This window comes from Berghia stephanieae, chromosome 9 (genome assembly GCF_034508935.2).
Source record: "Berghia stephanieae isolate SIO BIC M18660-M18661 chromosome 9, UCSD_Bste_1.3, whole genome shotgun sequence".
NCBI classification, from domain to species: Eukaryota; Metazoa; Mollusca; class Gastropoda; order Nudibranchia; family Aeolidiidae; genus Berghia; species Berghia stephanieae.
The window spans coordinates 23,692,212-23,714,423 of NC_088368.1; the positions used below are offsets into that span (position 1 = coordinate 23,692,212).

At 33.0% G+C, this 22,212-nt stretch overlaps 1 protein-coding gene across 1 annotated transcript; it reads left to right on the plus strand.

The window, feature by feature from the left end:
* Positions 1 to 4: 4 nt before the first annotated feature.
* On the plus strand, positions 5 to 22,081 carry LOC144979895 (kelch-like protein 20). The gene is made up of 11 exons (XM_078927153.1): positions 5 to 109; positions 4,312 to 4,904; positions 6,094 to 6,204; positions 8,133 to 8,282; positions 9,008 to 9,166; positions 10,034 to 10,244; positions 13,181 to 13,364; positions 13,726 to 13,869; positions 14,629 to 14,762; positions 15,454 to 15,662; positions 15,965 to 22,081. The coding sequence occupies exons 2-11, from the start codon at positions 4,641 to 4,643 to the stop codon at positions 16,154 to 16,156; spliced, it is 1,758 nt and encodes a 585-aa protein (XP_078783279.1). The 5' UTR covers positions 5 to 109; positions 4,312 to 4,640; the 3' UTR covers positions 16,157 to 22,081.
* Positions 22,082 to 22,212: the final 131 nt, after the last annotated feature.

Genomic DNA, 22,212 nt, shown 5'->3' on the forward strand with positions numbered 1-22,212 from the left:
CGGTCTATTTCGATATCGATTGGTTGTTGTTGATTGTTGATTGGATTGGATGGATAGGCGATTGGAATTTTATTCGTCTTGTTTTGTTACTTTTATTTTGGTCGAAACAGTAAGTTAGGTTCTTTACTTGGGTTAAAAAAAGTTAGGTTATTAATTCAATGGTAGATTAAGACATGGAACGAGGATGAGCTTTCTTTTATTATCATATTTCCCCACTTCACACCGGGTTAGCAGATAAATCACACTCCTTCCTTAGACTTAGACTTAGACTAGGGCCTAGTCTATCATTATCATTATCATCACTGTCACTCATCGAGTTTGCCCCTTTCACTTTCTTCATTCATTAACCTCATCAACTCATTAGCTCTGGTCTGGATCCACAACAGTAAAGTCTACAAAATTGTAGAAGTACGACTCCAATACAGTTCTTGACATAAGCACTCAGTCAGTGACGGCAGCAAGTCACCTAGCCTCAGGAGCTACCGTACTCACTCGACTCGTACACGGTAACTCCTGTAACTGGTTTGCGGCTGCATCATTGACAACGGATGAACCTCTCTCTTTCTCTCTCTCTCTCTCTCTCTCTCTCTCTCTCTCTCTCTCTCTCTCTCTCTCTCTCTCTCTCTCTGTGTGTGTGCGTGTTTAACCCATTAATTAAAATTAAAGTAGGTACTTTGTGGTAAACGTCCATTTGGCCCTCCAGCAGGGAGCCGATAAATGGGCTAGTGGCTGTGACCCGATTTTTTGGACTTTTGAGTGAAGGGTCTCAGAAAAAGTTCCATAGATTTTTTGTTTGTGGATGGATTTTAATGATTGATGTCTTATTTATTTTCTTCAGGAGAAATTACTCTATCGTTTGGTTTAATTTAAATTTATTTTAAAATCAGTGACAATTTAGTATAACTTTTGATTATGGATAAAATAGGGTATAATTTAGCTTTGGATAATTAAAAGATTAGAACTTAGTAAATCAAAATGCTGGCACGTTTATTTAACATCTTAACTTTTATATAAAATTAAATTCAGGGCAAAGTTGTATACCGCATCCATGAAATTCGTTCCAGCAAAACCCTTATGCAAATCTTAGCGGCCATTTTAGACCAGTTTTGAAATCCAAATGGTGGTTAGGCCTACTACCGGAAATGCAACAATTTTCAGGTCACAAACTCCGTCAGAGGCAAATAGTAATAGAAGACCATTTTTCAGCCTTTAAACTTACATAACTTTTCTTCTGCTTATCTGATTTTCACACTTTTGGTATCATTAGAATCGTGTTGAAAAGCACTTTAAAATGATATAGGTTTCATTGAGCCCAATCCAATTTGATTTTTTTTACCAAAGTACCTAATTAAAGTTAAAGGCGTGATTCAATCTTACTTTAACTAACCTAACACCAGATCTTAGTCGTAGTCTTAATGATATGATGTTATCATTAAAAGACACGGCATAGCTTGCTATATGATTATAATTTTAGCGGAATTGGTGGATTTATTGATTTATTCTGCATTAACAAAAGGGAAACTATTATCTGGATGAAAAAAAATCAGTGTTACTGTTAAGAGTTAAACATTGCACGAACCACATAAACCACGTATTGTAAATCACCTCTGTAACAACCCTTTGATCTACAGTCTTCGTCATCAGGCGATCCATTGTTTCTTTCATCTTCCCCTTTCATTTTCCCCTTTCCCACCATCCCCCCCACCCCCCATTCTCTCTCGTCATCATAATTTCATCCCTTTTCCTTCATGGTAAAACAAAAACTTTCTTCTCGGTTTGCAAATACATGTAAGATTTGCCTCTCACTAGGCCTAGACTAATGGATTATAAACCAAGACATCGGGTAGTGGGTGTCTAATACTAATACCAAACTATAGATTCTCTGTTTGGCCAATTTAATCAGGCGTCTGACCATCTGGCAGCCCAGCCACTGCTTACGTTCCGCCTTTTACACACACACAAAGGGGAGGGGGTAGAAATAAAAGAAATCAAGGTCATAAGTTACTATGCTCCAAGCAAATGCTCCCTGCCCCTCCCTCCCAAAGCATAGTATAAGGTTACCGTGTACGTAGATCCTGAGGCTAGGTTCCCGGTTACTGTTGTACGTAGACACCCCGTTATTAAAATTACTGTTAATAATAATGATAAATTAGGGAGGCCTTCCGAAAGCTCCTCGTGCTAGCATTTCTTTCAATTTGTTTTGTCCCTGTGGATCTTTTGTCATGAGTTTATTTATTTAATTTGTCAATATATAGTTGCATTTTAAAACGCTAGAACAAACCTTGATAGAATAGTGAAAGTTTAAACTTTCCTAATACTAATACAACCATTGTTTTGGTTTTCCACCGCCATTTTGTTTTGTGAAGTATTGAAAGCAGTCCTAGTTTTTTTTTTTAGTATTAGGGTTAGCTCGAGGTCAGAGGATTTTCATTCTATATTAGGGTTAGTATAAATCTTAGTAAAAGTGCTGGAGTGTTTGTTTTTCCTATTACTATTAGGGTTAAGTTAAAGGTACTAGGTATATTTTTTTCTTAGGGTTAGTTGCGGGAATATTTGGGTTGTTTCCCTTAGCACAAGGAGCTTTCGGAAGGCCTTCCATTATTATTGTTATTATTATTATTATTATTATTATTATTATTATATTATTATTATTATTATTATATATTATTATTATTATTATTATTATTATTAATTATTATTATTATTATTATTATTATTATTATTATTATTATTATTATTATTATTATTACCTGTTGTACTACAGATCTTGGCCTAAGTTAAGTATATTTTATTTAATGAATGGAAGTGTCAATTGACATGGAGTGAGTCCTTGGTAGTTGGCATTTCATCAATTACCAGGGAGTCAAATTGGAACTTTTTATATGCGTGGTTTTAGTCAAGCCTTGATTTGGAAAGCTTTTACGTATTGTAAAGCACCTCCATAAAACCCCTTTGATCTACGTCATCAGGTGACCCATAGTTATTTCTTTCATCTTCCTCCATGCTCCCCCCCCCCCTTCTCTCTCTCTCTGTGTCTCTCTTTTTCTCTCTCTCTCTCCCTCTCTCTCTCTCTCTCTCTCTCTCTCTCTCTCTCTCTCTCTCTCTCTCTCTTGTCATAGTGTCATCCCTTATTATCTTTCACGGATCTCGTCACATGTACCAATCAATCATTCTGTATCATTCAATCTGCATTTGTTTTTAATTTCTATAATTCTTTCAAGGAATTTGGAGAAGTCTTAACATACTATGAAAACAACAATTACTGTTGATTTCGTAATGAAACTTTAGATACAGCGAAGAAAACAAACAAAGGAACCAAATGGCAAATCCCTGCTGAGAGAGAAAGCAAGAGTGAGAGAGAAGAGAAGAGAAAGTTTTTAAGAGGTCGAGAACGAGAGCAAAAAATGAAAATGAGAGCATTAATATTAATAGTCATAGTACATAGTCTATATGCCATTTCAAAAATTGGAGGATGTAGTTGACTACCAAAATTCATCGTTTTTTTTCGGCCTATTTCGATATCGCAGCTGAGTCAGAGACAGAATAATTACTTCCCAATACGAACATCGAACATCATCATTCACTGTATTATAAAAATGATCCACATCGCTTGGTGAAATAAGAGAAGGAAGAGAGAGGGGGGGGGGTGAATTATAAGATAAAATAATAATGTTACTATGGAGTTAATAGTACTTAGTTGATGATTTGATGGTCTGTGGCAAAACAGGAAGAGAAAGAGATAGAGGGAGGATAAAAAGGGATTATTTATATTGATAACATCACAATAGTTGATAAAACTGACACAGTCTGTGGCAATTGACGTTGGTCTCAAATTACCAGTTGGTAGTTGACAATTTGTCCTTTGGTTTTTTATTTTAGTCATCTAGCCTTGGGATCTAGAAAAGTAAGTGCTTTTTTCTTTTACTTACTTGCTCATAGCATGTGGGTGTAGCAACTAGTATATAGTGCTGCCAAATGCCAGAGTTCCTCTTCGTCAATTTCGATTTCAAAATTGGCAAATAGAAACTCACGTGGCCAACACTACTCACACTCTGACCCCCTTGACAAACTCGTCAGATTTGATAAATAAAAAATTGACGAAACTAGATAAAAAATTGTGTTTGACAAAAGAAAAAAAAAGATTCTATGCTTCTAGCCTCAGAATCTAGAAACACATGCTTATAGCCTGTTGGTCTAGCAGCTTGTAAGTGTGTCTAGCCTCTGAATCTAGAATCACTTACGTGCTTGTAGTCACTTACAAAGTGTTATTGCTCCAATAACTTTTACAAATTGTTAAATCATATATTTCAGATTAATTTCAATAGCATACAACAGCACAACGTCCACAACATCTGTACAGCATGAGAAAGATAGCTCAAGTCAAATAACAGCAGCAGTATTTGGATAGAATTTATTCATATTCCATGAATTCATTGTCAATATTTGTCATGGATCCACCAATGAATGTAGAAGGATATATTCTTATTCACAGTGGCATATGATTCAAGATGTAATGTTAAAGTTAATGATTTAAAAAAAAATCATGTTTGATTTTGAATTATGGTCATGCTTTGCTGGTCAAATAGTTTGTATGGTATGTGAAAAGTGTAAGTTAGAGAATAAATAAAAAAATCAATTTAATGAGAATGAACAGAATTGAACCGCCAGGGGATCGCTCTGCATCCCCTGCACGCCTTGGCTACACATCAGACAAACATCCTCGACATACTCTTGATAAAGTCAATGTTCAGCGCAAACATCGTGAGCTGTGTGATGTTGTGCTTGTTGTCGGTCCCAAAAAGATCTTTGCTCACCGAGTCATCCTTTCAGCATGCAGTCCTTACTTTCATGCCATGTTCACAGGAGAACTTGCAGAAAGCAGGCAAACAGAGGTTACAATAAAGGTGAGCGTTATAATTATTATATGTGATTGTATTTTCTTTAAGATTAATAACAGATTTCAAACACTTGATTTTTCCACAACATAACAATTTTCAATACATGCCTTTATTGAAACTATTGGTGTTCCAACCAGGAACAATATAAATGTATTATTTGGCTGCACAAATAACATTTATTGACACGTACAATGCATATATTTTGTTTCTTCTCTTCCTTTTTTTTTTCTTTCTATTTATTAATCTTTTTAAAAAATCCTGAACATTAATTTTTGCATTTTAATAAAGCTTAGTAACTTTGTTGACTAAAATATTAGGGGCTATTTTTGTGGGGTTTTTTTGTTGTGTGTTTTGTTTTAATCTTTAAATGCAGAATTCATTATGTTGTAAAAATACTTTTTGAAGTGCTCCATTCTCTATTTTCAACTCTTTTTAAATTTAATTTTTATTTTTTATTTTATTAAATCTTGAAGATGATTTGCACAGAATGTATGTTATTTTTAGTCGTAAAAAGACATAGATATCGCTTGCTTGTGTGAGATTTTACTCATGAAGATTATTTTTGACAACTGTATCTGTGAAGATCATAGTACAAATACAAATATCAATATTTTAGGACTACACATTTATGTTTCCATTTTTTTAAAATCTGGTGATGCTGGTAACCTAAAGTCCTTGCATAGATCCTTGACACTTTGTAATTCATTTCATTGTGAGAAACTTTGGATGATTTGTTTAAATGTGCTTTGATAATAAAAATATACAGTGAACACGTAAAAAAACATTTGAGTGATTCCTCTTAGTGGGGACCTGTGCTTGTGTCTGGATGAGACTTTTAGTGATCTCAAACTAAGTACTTTGATAGTGTGCTCTTGGAATCTACACCTGTTTCTTATTTGAACCAATTCTCCTTTGTTACCTTTTCTTGGGTGCTTTAATTGTAATTCTAGAATTTTGTACTATCCCATTTTCTTCCTTTTTACTGGTGCTGATATGACCTTAATGTGTTGCAAGTGCCGTAAAATCCTTTAAAAAAAAAAAATGTCTGAAATTCCAAAAAGTGAGAGTGTAAGAATCGTTTATCATTATTTAATTTTTCATTTATTACTTTATTTGTAAAATCAACTCTGTAAAATAACATATAATGTATTGAATTGTATATTTTTCATCTGTTTCTTAAATATTCTTTGCTTAGGACATAGACGAGACAGCTATGGAATTGTTGATAGAGTTTTGTTACACATCCAGCATTACTGTGGAAGAGAGCAATGTACAGACGCTCCTGCCAGCTGCTTGTCTTTTGCAGGTGAGGGAGGTATTTCTATTTCTACAGACCGTCATGGACAACAATATCAGTTGGTCCAACCTTATGTTATATTATCCACATTTTTATGTTTTTTCATTCATTGTGCTCATTGCATTTTTGAAGTTCTATTATTTAAGCATTTTTAACAATCATACACTTTTCGTGTACTTAAACTAATCTGTTTCTTGACCCAGAAGTTCATATTGAAGGATTTTTTTTCAAAATCTTACTCTTTTTGGCTCTCCATAGTACACATTTTCATGGACTAGGGTTGGCAGCACTGCAATATTGTTTGTTGGTTTTGTAGTCTTGTAGTATGATGGTCCCTTGTTGGCTTGCTTTGGGTGGTGCAAAAGTGATTCCTTGAAAAAAGTCTCTAAATTTCATTGTACTCTGATGTACTGGGTGGAGTCTTTTGACCTCCCATGGTGGGCAGTCGGTCACTTGATGTGTCTCCTATCCGTGTTTTCTGAATTGCTTTCTGTCTGTCTTGGAATGGGATTACTTGGTTTTGTCCTGGCTGAGAGGGAAACAGTTGAGTTTGAAAGAGTTAGTTTTGGGAGATGAAATTTTTTTTCATTGTACATCATTTTTCTGTTTTGTGCGGATCATTACATTATTTGTTTTGAAGATATCTTGTAAATATTTGAGTGTGATCCTCTTTGTGGGATCTTGTGCTGGTGTCTGGATGAGACTTTTAGGTGATATCAAGCTAAGTACATTGATAGTATGTTCTTTGAATCCACATCTATTTGAACCAACTCCCCTTTGTCTTACTTTTTCTTGGGTGCTTTAAATTGTTATTCTAGAATTTTTTGACTCTCCCACTTTCGTCCTTTTTACTGCACTGATATGACTTAAAACTAAAACCCTAAAAAACAAACAAACTGTGGTGTAAGATGAGCATCCGGTCAGTAGGTTATCTATGTCAGAACAAGATATTGTTCTAATGCCTTACATATTTATTTTAAAGGTTGAGTGTAGCTGTCAGGTTTGAACCCTTTGTAAAGCACATTGAGTCCATTTGGTGGATTTCCGGCTATATATGCCTTTGGGTTTGTTGGTGTTGATAGTATTTTATTTATTGCTTGATTTATTTATCTTATTTATTTTTTTTTTATTTGGTTATTGATCATAATTTATTTGATATTCTTTGTATGCGTGTCTATTGGGGGGGGGGGGGGGGTTGTTTTTTTTTTTTTTTAATCAGAAGAAGTGAAATGAAATATCTGTCGAAAATTATAGTTATCATATAACATTATAACAAGTGTAACTTAATGACAAATTGGGAAAAAAAAAATTGCCAAGTTTATGGTCTATTATTATTATTATTATTATTATATTATTATTATTATTATTATTATTATTATTATTATTATTATTATTATTATTATTATTATTACTATTATTATTGTTATTATTTTTTCTTTTTTTTTCTCTAGATTTTTTTCTTCTTTTTTTTATCTCTTCGGGCATTATACAAAGGGTCCCCAAGAAAAAATAAATAGATAAATAAATATGAACATTTATATATGGATTTCCACAGATTTACCATGCTAATGCACTTTACATTGTTTCATTTTATCACCCAGCAAGCCATATGAAACCATATTTCCATTTCATGTTCATCAGTCACCTGTTAGTAATTCGGCATCCTTTTTGGACTAATACTCTTACAATACAATATCCATCACTGCCAATAGCCAGGTAACTCGAATTTTACATGATCACTGCCCTGCCAATGACTACGCTTAACATTGTTGACTTTTGTGATGAGTCAGTGTATTGCTGAGCTACCGACCCAGGCAAGTCAAGGCTTAATTCAAATCAAAGATGATAAAAGGGGGCCACATCTTGATTTAATTAATCTCAAACTATGAAACTGGGTCCCATTTTAATTTGAATTCATCTCAAACTTTGTTCTACAGCTTGTGGAAATTCAAGACGTTTGTTGTGAGTTTTTGAAGCGTCAGCTTGACCCGTCCAACTGCCTAGGTATACGAGCCTTTGCTGACACCCATGCATGCAGAGATCTGCTGAGAATTGCAGACAAATTTACACAATACAACTTTCAAGAGGTTTGTTTGTCTATCCTACATAATTAAGACAATGTTTTAAACAATGTAACATTTATGTGAACAATGAGAATATTTTAATAACTTGATTTTGAGTCAAGCAAACTGGAAGAACATTCAAATGCACAACTGCCTACTCGAAAATTTAAGAGATAAAAATTGTTGTCGTAGTAGTTAACTTATTTGATCAATAATTAACCTTGACGAGGATTGAATAACACTTCAAAATCCTTAAGATTAAGTAGTCGGGCATTGACATTCATTTAAAATAAGTTTTAATGATTTTGAGATGCTCATAAAGTACTGAAATCGGAGGCAAAATTTTGTAATTTGACGATTTTTTTGCAAATGAGTCCATAACTCTTGAGATATCAGATATCACCATCACAAAACATTCCTGTTTTCCTTTCAAGTTGTTCACGGACATTTACTGTCACAGATTATAGAATTTGAATATGATACTGGTCTATTGCAAACCCCCCCCCCCCCCGAAACCCAACCCTTTCTGCCTGACCTAAATATGTTAAAAAGGTGAAATTCCTATTTTTTATCTCAAATTCATATTTTCAGGCGTTCTGTTTCCACTTTTGGAATGTGAAAGGTTGGCAGGTCTGTCATAGTTCCTTCTCATATGGTTGGATGCTGTGGTCTTCCACATTTCTCTGTCTAGCGCCATTTCCGGGCAGTCCTTCATCATTGCATATTATTATTCATATAATTTTTTCCAGGTTATGGAGAGTGAAGAGTTCATGTTACTTCCAGTCAACCAATTAGTAGACATCATCTGTAGCGAGGAATTGAATGTGAGAACAGAGGAGCAAGTGTACAATGCTGTCATGGCCTGGGTCAAGTACAACGTACAGGAACGCAGACAGAATTTACCCACTGTAAGTAGTTTTAGGTGGAAATTCACCACTCTTCTTTTAGGTTTACACTAAAATAGAACTTGTCAAATTGTTTTGATAATTTTTGCCCTGAGGAAGTGGCATGCTGGAGTGGAACTGAAGGATACAATAGTTATTGGCTTTTGATCATAAAATAAAACGTTTATACTTTAGATTAGAATGTGGTCAATTATCAAATAATTTATTTTTTTTTTAAACCCAAAAAAACAAACTTGAGCTCTTATATCGTGCAATACCTACTAAACGTGCTCAAAGCGCTTTACAAGGGGTCCCTAGCAAAAACAACACTTAATATTTAGGATGAGACATGACGCCTGTTGGCCAATATTACATATTTTCCCTGTGACAGAGACAATGCTGTTAACGGCCAGGTACTCATTTTACAGTCTGAGTGCGAGTGTCATACCACATGATCACATAGCTGCTCATAAACTTATGTGTGACTGAATGTGACCCATCATCTAAAATTGGTATAATGCTGGATGATTCATATGCTGAAAGAGTGAATTCATAGCCAAGAATATTAAAATTGGGTTTATTTTTTTTTTTATTATTAAAAGAGAAATAACAACTAACACAGTTTCTTGTGAAATGAAAAAAAAAAATAATAACTGAAAGAAATTAATATTTTAATTTTTACAGCACTCTCCAGCCTCTAATATACTAAAACATAAACCACTGTTTTTAAGCAAGGAGTCTTGTGGTCTTATGCTTGTTAAACTATGCCCATCCTTTTTTTTTTTTTGTTTGTTTTTGATTTCCCTTTTGTATGAATGTCGCATCAGTAACATAAAAAATAGCATTTAAGATATCAAGGCCTGATTTTGTTTTTTATTCCCTCTCCCACAGGTTCTACAACATGTCCGGTTACCGCTGATGACTCCAAAGTTTTTAGTTGGGACAGTTGGTGCTGATTTATTAATAAAAAGTGACGAAGCGTGTCGTGATCTAGTCGATGAGGCCAAAAACTACCTACTCCTTCCCCAAGAAAGGCCTTTAATGCAGGGCCCAAGGACAAGACCCAGAAAACCCATCAAATGTGGAGAGGTCTTGTTTGCAGGTAAGACAAGTTTTAATTTTTAAACAGATTTTTTTTTGGCATTGACTACAATAGTATACTTTGTCTGGTTCAAGAATAGGACTAAACAAGAGTTATTGGTTTTCTTTCTATATACACTCAGGTCGTGAGTATCTCGAACAAACTATGGTAAAAACTTGATATTTGTTACAATGTAGTCAACATCTTTCTTATTCATATTTCTATTGTTCATCATAACATTTAAATCATGTTTTTCTTGCAACTAATATTTGAATTTGACACTATAAAATATACAAGTCCTTGACTATCATTCCCTTTACCTCATCATCATTATCATCATCATTACAGAGGTGGTTCATTACAAATAATAATAATAATAATAATAATAATAATAATAATAATAATACTAATAATAATAATAATACTTTATTGCATCCCAAAAAGGAAATTTTTTGTACAGACGTGTTATAATTTACACAATAAGATAAAAAATACAATGGAAATAGGATGTATATATAAAAAAAAAAGGAAAAGGAGCAGCTCTATAACCAGAGCTGCGCTTTATAATATGAATAATATCAACACTGTAAAATAGTTAAAACTGTCACTATAAATTGAAAATTGAAAAGATTGCAAAACAAATAAATTAATAAATTAATATTTATATTTAAAAAAAAGTAAAAATGAGAAATAATTATATAAAATGATTATTTCTTGTTGTTATAAAGCCTAATACTGGACGGCAGAAAAGATTTTCGGTGTCTCTCTGTTTTCGTTGAAATAGAGAAAGGGCGACCACTTCTTTCTGACATAATAATTGATGGTCTTAGTGGATGATACTGGTCATTTAATATTTTAGTTATTTTAGTTATACAAAATTTCTCGTATAAAAGATCTACATCGTCAACATCATTTATATAGCGTTTAATGGATTTTTTAATATTTGAATTTATTTTGTTCCTTTCCACTGCTAAGCAATTGCCTCCCCAAGCTGTTATACAAAAAGACAAAACACTTTCGATTACTTCTCTATAAAATAATGTGCAGAGGGTTTTATCTATTCTAAACTGAGAGAGTTTTGATAAATATGTACGTCTGCACATCTTATGCCTAATTATTTTCAAGTGTTCATCCCACTTTCATGTTCCAAGATTATTAACACACTTTGTTAATAGTGTGCTATTGAGCTTGATTTTCAAAAATATGTTTTTGAAATTAGAATTAATTATAAAGCCTTTTTATTTTATTTGAGTTTGATTTATTTTTAAAGTGTATTTTTATATTCGTTGGAATATTCGTTGGTATGACTCTGGAATAATCATGAAAATGGCCAGTGAGGAGGGACTTAATCAGGTTTTAATTAATTTTTTTTTTCTATGTTCAACTACCATTACATTCTTATGTTAGAAATATCCTTTGTGATTGTATCGTTTGAGTGAAATAATATCCAACTAGAGAACTTATACAAATGCAAGCAATAAAGATTGTTATAATGGAGGAAAAAAAATTATAATGGCAGAGCAAATACATTTCAGCCAGTATTATAAACTGCACTTCAATTGTATGTCGCCATTTTCACATAGAGAACTTCAGTATTTTGTTTTTAATCTTCAAACCAGGTTTAGCAATGCTTTCATCAATTTTCAAAAACAAGCTTGAAACAAATTGTTTTAGAAAAGATTTTTTATCATAATTTTTTGTGGCCAATTGTAGCATTTGCATTTTTTTTCTAAGCCTTCTATTGATGTGTTTTAAATGTTGATATATGTATCTGTCTAAATCTAAAAGCTATAGGATTATCTTAAAGTGTTATTGTGAAGTGCCCAGAACTCATATTGCTTGAGATGTCAGAGCTTTATAAATGCATACAATTATCATTATTATCAATTGTGATAAATTGGTCAAAAGTTAGACATACATTGAATTTAAACAAGTTAAATACACTAATTTATCTTCTCGGTTCTGACATGGTTATTATAAACTCATTTTACTGTGAAAATGTAATAGTTATGACCACAATCGTTTTATCTTAAATCTTAGACAAAATAGAAAACATTCTTTTAATTGTTTTTTTTTATTACATAAAAAGTTTCCATTTCCCAAAAGCAAAAATTTCATTTGTTTAAGAGGGTGGGATGATAAAATGAATCAATTATCATAACTCAAACATGATCTGATGTGCATAATAATTGTGTTGACTAATCTTGATCACGGCTCATTGACCATATATACAGCTAATTATATTGACTACTATTTTTCCATTCGGAAAACTACGAATGTTACAATTTTAAAGTAAACAGAGCTAGGACAAAAAAGAATAGGGGAACCGGGGATTTTAAGGCAAGACTAATAAACAAGCATTAAAAAGCATTAAAAAATATATATAGTTTTAAAAAATAAATAAATGAAAGACATAACAATCAAAACCTGGAAATGTTCTGGAAATGTCATCAGATTGAACAATACTTCATCTATTCACAAGTTTTTAAAACAAAATTTAAGTTCACAAAGATAAAAAATTAAATCATACATTTTGGTTGATAGAGATTTTAAAAAATATCATATCATATTCCACTTTTTTTTGGTTTATTTTTCCGTTAAAAGTTGTATTTATTGGTTAACTTTTTGTGATTTTTTTTGTTAGCTGCCTGTAGCAGGTTTGAGCTTTTATGGAAACGATAAATAGAAACTTTGGTTTCCTATAATAATAAGTCATCATGTTATCCAATTTAATGCACACAAATGAATATAATATATATTATAAAGGCTTTAAAAAATATCAAATCACAAAATAATGAATGTTTCAGCCCAAACCCCTTCTTCCGTGTTTAGCACTTTGTTCTTTTTTGAGGCGGTTATTTTCACTTTCATACATTTATTTTTACAGTCCACAGCTTCTAGCAGCTTTGTATTCACTTATGCTATCCCAATTTTCTTTTTGTTCATTCTTTATATAGTAGGAGGATGGTGCAGTGGTGATGCTATATCCAGTGTGGAGAAATACGACCCTGGCAGCAATGAATGGAGACTCGAGGCACCTATGAGTAAACGTAGGTGTGGCGTGGGTGTAGCTGTACTCAACGACCTTTTATACGCTGTCGGGGGACATGATGGACAGTCTTATCTCAATAGCATAGAGCGGTGAGTGGGCTGGCTCGCTGGTTGCTAGATCAGTTATTTGATTTTTGATTAACTTTTGTTGCCGTTGTTTTGTTGTTACTTATGATAATATTATTTTGGCTGCCAAATAGCTTGTGGTTTTGATTGTTATGTCTTTCATTTATTTATTTCTTAAAACTACTATATTTTTTTTTATGCTTGTTTATTAGTCTTGCCTTAAAATCCCCAGTTCCCCTATTCTTTTTTGTCCTAGCTCTTAAAATTTGTTGAGACAAGTTTCATCACCACATGTCTTTTTCTGTATGTTATTTTATTTATTAATTTTTTTTTCCCTTCATTATAGCAATTCGCCCAAAACTGTTCTTGTTTTCCTTCATTGTAGTTATGACCCCCATACCAACCAGTGGAGTTCAGACGTTGCCCCAACCAGTTCATGTAGGACCAGTGTGGGTGTAGCAGTGCTCGGTGACTTCCTGTATGCGGTTGGAGGACAGGATGGAGTCTCGTGTCTCAACTATGTGGAAAGGTGAGGCAAAGAACGACATGCTCTTATTTGCTGGTCTGGTAACCCATTTCATTATGGGCTCATTGATGGTATGGAAATCTCCAAAAAATGGAAACAAAATATTGTCCATTTCGACAATGTTACACTAACCCATTTCATTATGGGCTCATTGACGTAATGGAAATCTCAAAAAATGGTGCAAAATATTGTCCATTGCAACAATGTTAAACTAGGCCCATCATTGTATTCGTAGATCAGACCTGCATATATATGTACATGGTGGCAAAGACCAACTAAGACATAGATTAAGCCAAGAAAGGCTTCAAAATATGTTCAGGTACAATTAACAGAAGCAGGTGAATGAAAATTTTGAAATTGTATTAACAGTGATACGGTTGTCAACCGTGTAAATTAGAACTATGTAAAATTTTGTATGCTGAATTATTGTGCTGCCTTTGTTATTTTATCTTAAACTGGATAGTCATTGCTCACTTTCAAAGGAGAAAAAAATGTTTTTTTTTAACTATCCATGTTGTCACCACCGTATTTGTCCAGTGTAAAATTTTATAAAAGATATTCATTTCATATGGAAAATGAGGTCATCTGCAAATGACCCCCCCCCCCCCCCCACCCACCTTCCAAGGTTTTTATGCACTCATTTTGATTTGTCTTCTTCCTTTGTGTGGGTTTTCAGGTCGTCGTGTTAACTGTGTTGCCATTTACTTTTTGCATGATATTACAACTCAGTTATTTTCTTTAAAAAATTTTCCCCAAATGAAGGTATGACCCCCAGACCAACAAATGGCAGAAGGTTGCCTCTATGAGCACCAGACGACTGGGAGTTGGTGTGGCTGTCCTCCAGGGATTCCTCTTTGCTGTTGGAGGTAGTGATGGTACCTGTCCTCTCAATACAGGTATGTCGAAGTTGAGATGCGTATTGCAGAGTTGCCAACTATTATGAAAAATCAAAATTTTTAATGTAAAAATGATTCCTATGAAAAAATTATGAAAATCTTCAATAATTCCTTTTTTTTTTTTTTTGGAGATAGCCTCTGTTTTCCTTTCTACACTATTATCTATTGATATATGATGACAAATACGTCGCTTCTCTAAAGACTTGTCTTCCTCAAAGAAATTTTAAAACGAATGTGTAGTTTTTTTTTATAGTATGAGGTTAAGAATATTTATACAGTGTCATAACACTGTGAATATTGTTCAATTCTACTCATAAAAGAAAGTCCACGGTGGATGACACATTTTTTCCTCCCAAATTACCCATTACTGATTCTTGAGGTTGACATCTCTGATATTGATGATTTCAGTCGCAAACAGTTCATCTCAAGAAAACTCAACTGTGCCGGAGATTTTTGAAAACTGACGACAACAATATAACATTGTCCGTTGGACATGGGTGGGTTTGTCACATTAGAATATAAGGTACCCAATAGCCTGTTTATAGACTTAATTGGTCATTGGTTATTATTATTATTCTTATTATTATTATTATTATTATTATTATTGGTATTCTTCTTCTTCTTCTTCTTCTTCTTGTCTTCTGGGTATTTTTTATTTTTTTATTGAGCAGTTTTATATTTTTTCCTATAGTGGAACGGTTTGACCCTCGAAGTAACAAATGGACACCTGTAGCCCCGATGGGAACCAGGCGGAAACACTTGGGTGTTGCCGTATTCCAAAACATGATCTATGCAGTCGGAGGCAGAGACGACACGACAGAATTGAGTAGTGCTGAACGCTACAACTGTCAGAAGAATGCTTGGGAGCCTGTGGTAGCCATGACCTCAAGGAGGAGTGGGGTCAGTCTTCTACAGTTTTAATCAATTCATTGTCGACTATCATTATTATTATTATTATTATTATTATTATTATTATTATTATTTATTATATTATTATTTCATTATATTTTATTATATATTATATTATATATCTTTTAATAAATTTCATTAATTGTATTAAAAATTAACTAATACTTTTGATGCATATTTCAAAAGGAAAAAGGAAATCTAAATAATAATTTTAAAAAAACAACAATAAAAAAATCCCAAAATATTTGAGATGTGATGATTTCATAAAACTTTTGCATTCTTCCATTCCACAGGTGGGTCTGGCTGTTGTCAACGGACAGCTGATGGCTATTGGTGGTTTTGATGGGACGACTTATCTCAAGACAGTAGAGATTTATGATCCTGAGCAGAAGTGCTGGAGGATTGTGGGTAGCATGAACTATCGCAGACTTGGGGGAGGGGTGGGTGTAGTCAAATTGCCTCACAATGATACCCATTTATGGTAGTCAGTTTTATTGGTATTTTTGAATTAAAGAACAGAAAAGATACAACTGCCATTGTATTTTAAATCCATGGCAAATTTAGACAAGAGATAAAATATATTTCAGCTGGTCTGTATTGAAAAGATTTCTCTTTGTCTATGATTTGTATGTGTAGAATAGTGAAACACATGCAAATTGAAATGGGGTTGTGCAGTTTATCTGGATGTAGGCCGTTCTAGAGTTTATTCTAGGATAATTTGCTAGTTGTATGCTTTTTTCTCCAAGGCCAGATAGTCATTTTGTGTGTTTATTTAAATTTTAGTCTTTTTTTTTTTTTTAAATTTATAATTGGTCTTAATAGGATAATGTTCAGGTTTTTGTGGAAGGGAAGTTCTTCAGGGTGTCTAAAAGAGTTGATAATAATGTATAAAATAATGTAAAGAGTAAATATGACTCACATATATTAATTTAAACAACAATACAGCAACAATAAATGTGTCAGCCTTTGGCTGCTTTTAGAATATAGACAAAACATGCAGAAACTTATAAAAATGGAGAAAAAAAACCCCACCAAAAAACATACTTGATGTTTGTTTTTCAAAATCATTATCATAGAGACAGAATCAATTTAAAACTGAGAGGACATTTAAAATGAGTTCCAGTTTCTTTTTATTTATTTATTTATTTATTTATTTTTTTTTGTTTTAGGGATAAAGAGTATTCCTTTAATAGGCCATCTATTTTTCTTCATTGGGTTTATTAAGGATTTGAATCTAAAATAAGTTTGGATAAATCAGTGCCAGACATTGCAGATAGAAATATATAGGAAAATTTTTAACAATCATCCCAAAACTAAGATCCCAATCTTATTTTCAGCTTTAAAGGGTCATTTACTAAGCATGGGAGGTTTTGGATGGCCAGTTACCTAAATGTGTTAGGACTTAATTATCTTGTCATTCACCATCCATTTCTGATTGATATTTATCCTGTGGATTTCAGGTTTATATCGATTGCCTTGGTGGCAAACTGTTCAACTAAGATTATGCAGTTTTCAAATTTTAGGACAAGATCGCTCTTCAATTAATGATGCATCGTATCAGTTGATATTTGGTAACACTGTCCTATGAAAATAATTTATTTTGACACGCTGTTCGCTGTTCGTGTCCATTGTGACTGTTTTATTGTTGATGGTTTTAAAAATCTCCCACATTGTTGACTTCTCTCAAGTTGAATTGCCTGAGATGGAGGCCATCGATACAAAGACAATGTGTCAGCCTGGACGACATAGATACAGTACCTAAGGAAATGGGACACGCATGCATTTTATGCTCGAGACATTGAAAGCGAATGACTGAACTAGAAGTTTTGAAACTTTTGCTTTAGGCTTTTGGTTTCCTATGATTATTGATGCAATAATGTTGAATTGTTTCTATCGTAATATAAAATTACAAGAATCTCAATTATGAATAATAAAAAGAAAAATCTTTGATCCCTCTCACTGCTCTCTTACACTTGCCTGAATGTTTTTATGACTTTAACTTTAATTTTCACACCTGAAAATAGCAATTAATATATTTTCTGAAACTGACCACTGTATTTCTTTACTAATGGTCAGAATGCTCAGCTCAATTGAAAAACTATGTAGCAACTCTCAATTATCCAATTCTAGCCTCATAGCTCATTCTTGATATCTGTTTCTACACCGCATGTAAATCTTGTGTCCCTTTCCATATAGCTTTGCATACTTATTCTAGCAATTCTTTGATTTTGACGGATTTTACATAGAACCTGTCTCTGTTAAGAGGGAGACAAATCAGTGTATCTTTCTCTTTCAAGTGATCGTTCTACAGCGTGTTAATGTTGGCTATTAATAGGTATGTTGTATCTTTATGAGTGTGTTCTTTTTAGGTGGGATTGGATTCTTGATGGCTGAGTGGATAAGGTATTGCAGTAACCCAGAGGACTTTGGTTAGAGACGGCTGTGAGCATCTCATTTTTCCTTGACCAAGACATTTAGCACATCAGTTGTAGGGAAATGTCTTTTTAGGACAAATTAAGACAAGTCAAAGTGATATTAAGCTTTTAGATGCTATGAACTGTAAAATGAAAATGAATATAACAGCTTTGAAAAAGAATGAAACACCAAAGACGGAACGTTTCAGGCTCAAAACCCTTCTTCAGCCATTAACAAAAACAGTAAAGACATTGATACATCACATAAAGTCCAGACAGATGGCACCAAATTATTTGGCACATCTTGTCTGCAAGTATAATCTTGAAAGTCTAATGCTTTATAAATTAAGGGAATTTATTTTATTCATTTTCAAGGGAAATTTTTCTTTAGGGTCATTTAAAAAAAAACAAAAAACCAAGATATGCAACCCAAGTGTGAGTCATAATGCAGTCTAACATTATAAGCATTTAGGGTACCTCAACTGAAGTGACTTTGCCTTTTGGTGTGACTACTTCAACAAATATTTGAGTATTCATAGGCTTGTTGCAGTAATTTCCCTTCTCAGAGGACTTTATTTTTTTTTTATCAAAACAAATAACTGTCACAAAACTAAATATAAATCTAATTTGTCCAAATCTATAATCACTCCAGTACGATCCTTCAAGGAAAAAATGAGATGCCAGTAGTGGAACATGAAACTTAGGTCCCTCAGTTGAAAGTGAAATGCTTTATCCACTTGGTCATCTCAATCTCTGATGTGAGTGAAGATTGTGTGGACATATGAAAATAGAGTGGTCTTGGTTCTTTCTGATCACCATTTTACTAGTCTCTTGAATTGTCTTACTTTTACTCAGTCACTTGTAAGCAAAGCTCATTTGATGTTCATTGCTGATGATCCGACCCAAAAGTGTTCAAAATAGGAGAAAATGATTTCTGGTGCACTTTTTTTCCTTCTTATCTCTCCAATGGGCAAGATATCCAGGTGGATAAGGCAATGCACTAACACTAACACCCTACCCGCTAATGGTAGGTTCCATGTTCGAGCCTTGCTGTTAGCATAGCATTTCCTTGAACTCCTTTTACTTCTTTTGCGTCAGCCCTCTTGGTTATCTGACAAGACGGTCAATGCTTAGACTAGGTACCTTCGAATCAACGACTAAATTTACTCCCCCTCCCTCCCCCTACTTTCAATTTTTCATTTTTATCCAAGTTTTAATCAAATATTTTGTTCATTGTGTTTTTTTATTTTTGTTGTTGCTAAGTTTCTGAAATTTGACCAAACAGTTCTGTGGAAGGAATTTCATTTTTCCCCCCTCCAAAACATAATTTTGAATGTTCAGAAACTTACATAGAATCAAATATTTTGAAACAGGTTTGTGTAAATCTTCAAGGAATACACGTGTGCAAATTACTTTTCAGATTATTTTTATGTTTTACTACTGTGATATACTTATTTCTTTACACACAGATACTATTTTTAATAGATGCAACCTGGATTTTTCAGGTTTTCATTTTGTCAACATCTCATGATTACTTAGACACTAAAAACAAATGTCACTTATTTTCAATGTTTTATTCATCGCACATTGTTGACAAAGGGGGAACCTTAAATATCAGCATCATCATTTGTTTTTGTAAATTTTGAAGCTTTTGTTATATTTTTTTTTTCATTTTTAGTTACACTTTAAATCAAAAGAAGCTGTAGGATAAATAGGATTTTGTATTTGTTTGATATTAATTTTTAGTGCGTGCGCATGTTTATCTGTGTGCGTGTGTGTAGGGGTTGGGAGGAGGAATTGATGTTTTAATTATCTTTTTTATACAATGACAACGCCACAAACCACATATTTATTATTAATCATTGGAAAACCTAAGAAGAAGACAAAAGAGTAAACATACAACATAGAGAATGAAGTCATACAATTTGTCACGATTCACTCATCCTTATCCTTGTCGATCTTGCCATCAAGATGTCATTTCTCCCTAAAAATGAAAACTATCTACTTACCAATCATTTTTCAGGATTTTTTTTTTTTTTTAATGAAATGTCATGCCTACCCAATACTAAACGACTTTTTACACTCAAACTCAATAGCCAGAAGTACATACTATACAACATTTTATGCAGAAAGACGAGCTTTACAAAACAGCATTACGTTCTTATAAATATAACAAAGATGTTTCTTAGAATTTTGTGATTTACAAAACGAGTCTGAATAAGAAAAATGGTTCATTGTATCATAACCAATTGTGACGATTTTCCAATAATAGGTGGTAAGGAGATGGTTAAAAGAAAGAAATCATTTTTGCCAGAAAACTTTACTTAACATATGTATAGATTAAATAAAATGAGGTCAACTTTTCACATTGGTAGTTATATTTATCTATCAATTATACAGTAGAGAGCACTCATAACAAAAACGTTTAAATCAAGTAGATGGAAATGAGGAACACGCGTCTATGTCACATTCCCTCCTCTATATAAAGAACAATTGAAGAGCCCAGTGCTAAAAGAAAAGCGGCTAAGTCGCATGAAATTAGTTGAGCAAATGAATTTTAAAGTTTTGATTCAGCAATTTATTGAATGCTTTTGTTGCTTTATTCACTCCCTTGATCAGTGACTGAGTAATAATCACAGGAGTCCACTCATTTGGGACTAGTATCTTTTTTGTTATGTGTTGTGAGATTTATTCAATCATAAAAATCATCAAGCCCTTTTAAATATTGGTTCAACAAGAGTTTACCTTATTCCAACAAAGAGTACAATCAATGAATGGCAAATGCATTCCCCTAAAGGAGTATGTATATATTAAAAATGAAATTCTAGCATTGAGTTTTGAGACGTAAATTCTACATTTATCATGAAAATAATTGGTGAATAAATTAAGGTAATTGATCACTAATTAGAAGAATGATCCTAAAAATGTGACTTTTAGTACAGGGGGTGGGGGGTGTTCAGTTTTTTTTTTTTTACTGCCTGGTGTTTGTTATTATATTATATATGCCTTACTGTAAGTACCATTTTTCTGGCCAAAATGAGAATAGGCATTTGAGCAGTGTACACAGGTTATTTATCATCGTCATCAACATTATTGTAAATGTGACCAATCGCCTCATCCAGGTATTATATCGGGGTGAACCAGATGACGAAAAGACAATTTAAAGTTAAAAGAAAAGGAATCTGACATTTTACCTTTTAGCTTCTTAACTCACTCAACCCCAACACCGACTATATCCGTAGTTTACCCGGGTTACTTTTACCCCATGCCTATTTATTACATTTTTATGACACAAATTATAGGAGTAGTATCAAAGATAATATTTTTAGTCTTTACCATATTTTAATGATAGTTGAATAAAACTCTGTATGTTCATGCTCATTTTTAATATTTTTTCCAATTTTGAAAAGTACCGAAAATCCCTAGGATTGAGTGAGTTAAGGATGTATGTTGCAGACCTGCCTACTTCAACGTAAAATTCGTAGAACTACAAATTTTGACTCTTTCTCCAGAGCAAAATAAGTGTCTCAAATTCAATACAAGAGGCTGAAAATGAAAATATGGCACTAAATCACATTGAGTAAGGATTTAGATAAGCTGTTCAATCTTTCTGATGGTATATTGGTGATTTAAAAAGTTATGTTTAATGACTAGTATTATTTTCGTCATGAAAACTACGACGTTTTATAATTTCAAGTAGGCAGGTCTGATGTTTCTTTTTAATTAAAAAAAAAAAAGAAAGTTGGCACACATCTTTTCTATCTGGCCATACATTCAATTTTCATCATCTATACTGCATTGAGGTGATGGGTCACAGATTGTAAATTTAAATCATTTTTTACAATGTCAGCTTGTCATACATCTCCGTCTACACACGATAACATCACCATACTTCATACATATTTTATTTATTTTATAATCATCTGATTGCCATTGGTTTGAAAGAATCCATCCATTGTGATTATTGAAAATAAACATTATTTCCATCTGGTCAAATTTTCTCTTTTGTCTTTATATACAATTTTACACCATGTCATTGATCATTTGATGAAAACAAAACCATCATTCTGTTGTTAACAGAAATGCACCACCCAAAAGAAAAGAAATAAACAAAAACTATAAAATAC

Excerpts from the sequence above, each read along its gene's own strand:
- LOC144979895 (XM_078927153.1), top strand. The coding sequence starts at position 4,641 with ATGAGAATGAACAGAATTGAACCGCCAGGGGATCGCTCTGCATCCCCT. Across the intron at positions 9,167-10,033 it reads GCAGACAGAATTTACCCACT|GTTCTACAACATGTCCGGTT; the intron begins GTAAGTAGTTTT and ends CCTCTCCCACAG. Across the intron at positions 13,870-14,628 it reads TGTCTCAACTATGTGGAAAG|GTATGACCCCCAGACCAACA; the intron begins GTGAGGCAAAGA and ends CCCCAAATGAAG.